Source organism: Lepidothrix coronata, unplaced genomic scaffold, assembly GCF_001604755.1.
Source record: "Lepidothrix coronata isolate B3197 unplaced genomic scaffold, Lepidothrix_coronata-1.0 Scaffold147, whole genome shotgun sequence".
NCBI lineage: Eukaryota > Metazoa > Chordata > Aves > Passeriformes > Pipridae > Lepidothrix > Lepidothrix coronata.
The window spans coordinates 724,754-731,839 of record NW_016690327.1 but is presented as its reverse complement, the minus strand read 5'-3'; the positions used below and the strand labels follow the sequence as shown (position 1 = coordinate 731,839).

The following is a 7,086-nucleotide window of genomic DNA, read 5'->3' as shown; positions in this document are numbered from 1 at the left end:
TAGACACATCCAAGCATTATCCTGCCTCTCCCAAGTTCTTCTCCATAGCTTTGTGTCCAGCCTGCCTTGCGTGGCTGGGGGAGCCAGACAGCAATTTGGGGAGAATTCCTCCTGGATTTTAGGCCTACTGGGATGACCAAGGCAGAGGGAGAGCTCTGTGTCACCCAGCACAGCTGGGCCATCCCCTTTTTTTTTATTCTTCCAGGCTTGTGTCTTGTCCTGCTGGGCAGGACCAGCCTGGGCTGTGAACTTGCTTATCTTCAGCTGCACAGAAAGAGAGGGGATTTCCTCTGGCTCTTTTGAGAGCAGCTTTCTCTAAACTGTCTGGATGTAATGGACTCTCATCAACTTAGCAGGAAATAAGCTCTGCTCTGCTGCCTGATCTGGAGCTGGGCTTTATTGACCGCTCCTGCTCAAAGCCTTTGTTCACCAGGTGTGACTAAGTAGCCAGCCCTAAGCCCAGGAGTGAACAGTTTTTTGGATCTTATGAACTTTAATGAGGTATCTAAGCTTGCAAAACTTCTTTACTCCAGGACTTTGCCCTGCTGGGCAGCAGCTGAGGTGCTGAGCTCAGGGAGCAGTGAAGTTGTGCTGCCTGTCCCCGGCTGGGAAGGAGCCCAGGGGGGACATCTCAGACCTCAAAGAGATGCAGCAGCAAGTCTGGGAGGGAAGCACGTGCCTTTCTGAAAGGTCAGGCTTGATGCTTCACAGGTTTTGAGGCTGCATTTCCTCACCACTCAGGGGAAGTGAGAAGTGCTGGTGGATGAGTTGATTTTGCAGCCCGTGCCTGACACAGAATCCTACAAAGCTGCCACGGGAGATCAGTGGGTGTGTGGATCACTGAGTGAACAGCAAACCTGCCCTCTGTGCAGTGCAGAACTTGCTGCTCCCCAGAGCCTTTTCAGCTGCAGTGGCAGATGCTCAGAGCAAAGGAAAAGCCAGTTTTTGCGTGTGGGGAAACTCTGTGGGATAGTGGAGGAGGAGGAGGAGGAGGAGGGATGGAGGACAAGTCATGGCTTGGGTGGGTGTGTGAGGGCAGAGACTGGGTCCAGCTGCTGTAGGACATAAATAGAGATATATTTATGTGCTCTAAGCCTTGCAGCAGATAAAGGTGTATAATATATATTGATTTACTCCTCAGTTTCCACTGCCACGTCCTGCAACGACCCGGGAATTCCCCAGAATGGGAGCCGGAGCGGGGACAGCAAGGAGGCAGGAGATTCCATCACCTTCCAGTGCAACCCGGGCTATGCCCTGCAAGGGGAGGCCCAAATCACCTGTGTGCAGGTCGAGAACAGGTTTTTCTGGCAGCCAGACCCTCCCTCCTGCACAGGTAAGGACACGCAGCCACCCCCCCACCGACCTCCCTTCCCATTCCCAGGCTCCTGCACCTGGAGGTCCCACCTGGTTCCAAGAGGTGCATTTCCAGGTGTACCTGTCCCACAGAACTTTTTTTGGGTTGATCCCTGGAGTGTCTGGGACAATGAGGATCTAGTTCATGCTGGGAGCTCCCAGGACACGGTGCAGTGGAAGGGATGATATTTAACCTGACAAGGCAAAATTAGAGGCTCCTTTAAAACTCAGGATTGGGGTCGTGGGTGAATCATTTCTGCATGAGGAGACAGCAAACTCTGCCATGAGAAAGGGCTTTCTGACATTTTCTTTGAGCTCATAAAGGAATAAAAGAAGCTCCTAAAAGGGATTCTTTTTAATACATCCAAAACCCAGTCATGCCAAGCACTCTAGAGCAATAAACACCAAATTTGCTGGCCAATTAAATGCCAACCACAAATGACTTTACCTCTAACCTTCATTGCTGCTTGGGCACTGTTACCCCGAGCAAGAAAAACCAATTAATTCACTTTCTAACATCACACTTCATGCCCAGGGTCTGTGCTGCAGGAGGACTTGGGTTCTGAATGACTCTGGATTGAGTGTGGCACCTCCTCAGCCTCCCAGAGACAGTTCTTTTAATCTTCCCAGGGCTGTAACTAAATCATGGTGTTGGATGTCGTGCCCATCTCTTCATTTTCCCGTGGAGTTTTCCCACCAGGAGCTGAACTCTGAGTCCTTTGCAGAGAAAAGCAGCCAGTGCCTTTATCTTGGAGTGAGATGAGTTCCCACAGGTCACCTCCTGTTTGACCTGGAGTCATAAACTCCGTGAAGAAGCTGCAAACAACATCCTGCTCCTTCCCTTCTCCAGTGACAAAGGGTTTGGAGGAACAATCAGTGGCCAAATACCAGTTTCACAGGAACTGGGGGGGGACAGGCTGCCTGCTTGGAGCTTGAGCTGGGAAAGGGTGTTAAATTGAAAGCTTGGATTTTACATATTTAGCATTTCAAATGGATTTTCACATCTTTGCACGACTTCCTCGGTCCCCGAACGACGTGGGCTGAGCAGGAACCTCGACTGAGACAGCCCCAGGAGCTTTGGGGTATTTGAAGTTTGTATCCTGGCCAGCTCCAAACAGCAGTGGCTGGGATCATTTGCTGCTTTAAATCCTTTGGAGACCAGGGGGTGGGATTTTCAAAGGAATCAGGGGGTGTTGAACACTCGTCTCCCCCGGGCCTTTCAAACACGAGTCCTCACACTTTGGTTTCTTCTGGATTTTCCCCTGAGTGGAGGGGAGAGCACCCTTGGGGTTAAGATGAAGGTGAATGGACACAGAATAGGTGCTTGTGGTTCTTCCAAGGTGTTTGTGGGTGACCCTCAACCAAATTCTTTCGTGTCTGTGCTGTGATTTCCTTGTCTATCCCAGAGGGATAACAGCCCTCCTGTGGCTGGACTTGGGGCCTTGGGGGAAAGTCTCTGGTTTAATCTCCACTGTGACCTTTTTAGACCAGCCCCACTGTGTTTTACCCGATGTCTGGAGATTCTTGTGTGTTTACAGGCTTTAGGAAAGCCCACAGGATAAAAATAGAAAAATACCAAAGCCCACACGTGCTCCCTCCTTCGTGGAACATCCCTCCCTGGATTTGTTCCATCATTTTTGCCCCATCCCAGCTCATTTCCCACCCCTTTGTTGCCTTAGGCTGGTGTCAGACCCCCGAGTTTAACACAGACTGTCCTCCCCTCCCTCTCCCCCCATCCCAAATCTGGGAGGATTGATCTGAGCACCGAGGGAATCTCAGAGCATCGACCCTCCCGAGGAGGCTGCAGAAAGGCTGACGGCAGAAAATCACTCCTGTTTGCCACGGTGGAAACACAAGCAGGCACTTCCAGCCTTAAAAAAGTAATAATTGATTTTTCAATCAGCTTGCCATTTAATGTGTTGGTAACTGGAATAAACATGAATGAGCCATTAGGCCCAGACAACATGTTTGCACTTGGTTAGCAACAGATTGGGGCTGGGAGCTGCCTAGAGGAATGCAACAGAAAAGCATAAAATAACTCTCTGTCCCTCTGGTTGCTCACTTACAGATCTCAGGAGGGTTGTGGTGGCATCCCTGGCTCTCTCTGTGTGTGTCCCCTCTGGAATGACCTCTGGGAGAGCCACCACAACCTCCTGTAACACAGGACTGGGACTCCAACACTCCCGTGGGTCCCTTCCAGCTCAGGATATTCCAGGATATCTGTGTCAGCTGCCTCCCTGACACCTCAGCTGTCCACAGCTCCCTGCTTTGCCTTCCCTGCACCTCACCTGCTGGTTTTTCAGTCTCTGTGACACAAACCCTGCCCCCTTTGCCTGTTCTTTGTGTTTGCAGCTCCCTGTGGAGGGATCCTGACGGGCCCCTCGGGGGTGATCCTGTCCCCCCAGTACCCCGAGCCCTACCCCCCTGGCAAGGAGTGTGACTGGAAGCTCACGGTGTCTCCAGACTATGTCATTGCCCTGGTGTTCAACATGTGAGTACCCAAGGGGTTGGACACCCTCTGGGGCTGTCCCTGGGCACGGGGAGGGGGCACCAGGGGCTGCAAGTCCCTCTGTGAAGGAGCCAAACCAAACCTGGTGGGATGGTCCCATATCCTGGGCAACCTGTTCCCAGGCATTAATCTGGGAGCATCAGATTAACATCATATCTCAGCTGCAGCTCCTCTTTGACAGGCACAGTTTTTGCACAGTGTTTGTGTGCCAGAAGCATCCCCTCAGATCAGCTGTTTTAACAGAACTTAATTCTGCCAAATATTGTTTTAGTCACAAAAAAAAAAACCCTGGGAGGAAACATGTGGGGTAGTTTTAATTCTGAAATACCTTGCTGAGAGGGCTTATTTAAATTTAACCGTGGTGCAGCACAGGCATCTGTGGGATGGAGTCAGGAATGTCCTGTACATCAGGAGTTCTGCTCCAAGCACTCCTTTGGTTTTGCAGCTTCAGCCTGGAGCCTGGCTATGATTTCCTTCACATCTACGATGGCCCTGACTCCCTGAGCCCCCTGATTGGGAGCTTTTATGGCTCCCAACTCCCCGAGAGGATCGAGAGCAGCAGCAACAGCCTGTTCCTGGCGTTCCGGAGCGACGCCTCCGTCAGCAACACCGGCTTTGTCATCGAGTACACAGGTGAGGGTGGGCACCTGGGCACACCTGAGCATGCCTGGGCACACCTGAGCATGCCTGGGCACACCTGGGCACACCTGGGCACGCCTGGCCTGGCTCACTCAGCAAACACTGGCACCTTCCCTGTGCTCTGACCAGGTTAAAGCAAAGCTGGACCGAGTGGGAGAGGCTCGAGGCGCCGTGGGAGCCTCTCTCCTCTCCGGGAGTCATCCCGAGGTTCTGCCACAACCAAAACACATTTAAGAGGCATGTAGGGAAAATGGGGAATTCTGGAGGCTGGAGAAAGAGCCAGGGTGCATAGGTAACATGAACACAGCTAAGACAGCAGCAGAAAAGGGCTGTGGGATCTGTCACAAGTGGCTGCTTTTTTGTGGGACTTTCGTGAACAGAGAAGAAAGTCTTTACTTTTTTTTCTTTCAAGAAAATCAAGGGAGATTCCCAGAAAGCATTCCTTTACTGTCCAGGCTGTATTGTGTATAATATTTCTTGCTCCACACTGAAATCAAATAGTTCTGTCTCTGGTGAGCAGAAGATGCCACTTCATAGAATGACAGAGTGGTTTGGGCTGGGAGGGACCTTAAAGCTCCTCCAGCAGGAGGTCCCCCTTGAGCCTCTTCCAGGCAGCTCCTTGTGCTCCTGGTGCTCCAGCCCCTTCCCCAGCTCCATTCCCAGCTCCTCAAAGGAGGTAAAGGAAGGAGGGAGGCAGTAAAACAGTGTGGTGGCCTCAGCTGTCGTGGTTGGAGAGATCCCCGGGTGTTTTTAGCTCTGGAACAAGCTGGGAAGTGACAGACCTGGCACTGCTGGTGGGGAGAGGGGGAAGAAGAAGGCGGCTTTGGCAGGTGCACCCCTTGTTTGTGCCTGGAGTAGGTGGAAGAAGGGAGTTGTTACGAGCTGGAGTAAAAATCTGCTCTGCAAAAGCGGGATCTGACGAGTCAGAGCAGGGAGATGGAGCAAAAACTGGGGGATGGAAACAGAGCTGGAAAGAAACGATTCCTCCAGCCTGCTCTGGGCTGCAGGGACTGGTTTGGAGTGTGGGGAGAACAGCTCCAGGTGTCCTGTGGAACTGGGCTTGGCCTCTCGTGCTGGAGAGGTGAGGGGTGACCCCAGGAGCACGTGGGGGTTTGGGTGAAGGGCACAGGAAGGAGTTTCCAGGCTGGGAGCTCCAAACTGGGAGATTTCCTCACGCTTTTCAGTAACTCCTCTTTCTCTTACGGGCCAGAAGTGAAGAGGCATGAAATGGAAAGCAAATGAAGCAAAGCTGATTACTTTTCACCCTTCCAAAGGAATGGAGAAAAAAAACAAAACCAAACCATCCCCGAGCCCCATTTGAAATTCGTGATTATTTTGCCAGAACTGTTTTGCCCATCCTGAGCTTATAAACATCCACTCAGCATTATTTATGGGTTATTTAAGGTGGAAACTCCCCACAGGAACGCTGTGCTGTAAAATTCCTTGCAAGGCAGGCTGTTTAACAACACCCAGCACTGCTTGAAAACAGTCAGAACTGGGTGATGCTGTTTGAAAATCAGCTCTGTGTCCTTATGGAAAAGGTGATCCATGGACTTGGCAGGAGTTTTGGAGCGTGCTGGGCTCCTGGTGAGCTGGTGTGGATGCCCAGAGAAGCTGAGGCTGCCCCAGCCCTGGGAACATTCCAGGCCAGGTTGGTGGTGTAGGGAAAACCAGTGGCCTCGTGGCTGCTGTTCCTGGTGGAAACATTTCACATCCCTTTGTTCCCTGTTCACCTGGATCCCCAGTGGTGAAGGAATCCTTGGAGCTGATCCCATTTTTCACTGCAAGCAGAAAAACAAAAGCAAGGTCTGGGGGCTTTGCTGTTCTCTGTTTCTCCCTCCACACCTTCCCCAAATACTGAAAGGCCATGATTTAATGCTTAAACACATTCTAATTGTTCACAGAGCCACTGCTCTCAGGAAAGCCCTCAGCTTTAATGAGCAATTTCCAAATGACAAAAGAGCAGGATTAATCAAAGCCCCTAATTATATTTCAGGCAGGGGGAAAAAAAGGGAAAAAAAAAAAAAGAAAAAAAAGGGAAAAAAAACCCTTAGAAGAAGAGGGAAAGAAGTATCCAAGACCTGACAGCTCCGTGGTCTTTACTGGAATTTTCATATGTAAATGGAGTTTTTAACTCTGCAGGGCAGAGTGAACAGGGAGAAAAATGTCTTCATTTTGTTTAAGTGCTTGTAATCATTTTGCCATAATTGCAGCCGTGCTGCACATCTGGAGAGTCACCCAGCTCACACATGGCACTGAATTTCCACGGTGAGAGCAGAGACAGCTCTTGGATCCAGGAGTGTGGGGTGCCAGGAGATGATGGGAACAGATGTGGCACGTCTGAAATACGCTCCATGTTCAGTCTGGGTTTGTGTGTCCTGGTTTGCAAAGTTCCTCCCAGCCTGTTCCTGTGCAAGGAGAGGGAGTGGGGAGAGTTAAATGGAGCAGCTGAGGGAGCTGGGGGGGCTCAGCCTGGAGAAAAGGAGGCTCAGGGGGGACCTTCTGGCTCTGCACCCCCCTGACAGGGGGGGGGAGCCGGGGGGGGGTCGGGCTCTGCTCCCAGGGAACAAGGGACAGGAGGAGAG

General features: G+C 51.4%; 1 protein-coding gene across 1 annotated transcript in view; it reads left to right on the top strand.

The window, feature by feature from the left end:
• CSMD2 (CUB and Sushi multiple domains 2) overlaps positions 1-7,086 on the top strand; it is a 257,406-nt gene that overhangs the window by 174,541 nt on the left and 75,779 nt on the right. Inside the window, exons 26-28 of the mRNA XM_017828252.1 lie at positions 1,142-1,333; positions 3,706-3,844; positions 4,308-4,495. Coding sequence (XP_017683741.1) covers positions 1,142-1,333; positions 3,706-3,844; positions 4,308-4,495 — 519 coding nt within the window. The remainder of the gene's footprint in view (positions 1-1,141; positions 1,334-3,705; positions 3,845-4,307; positions 4,496-7,086) is intronic.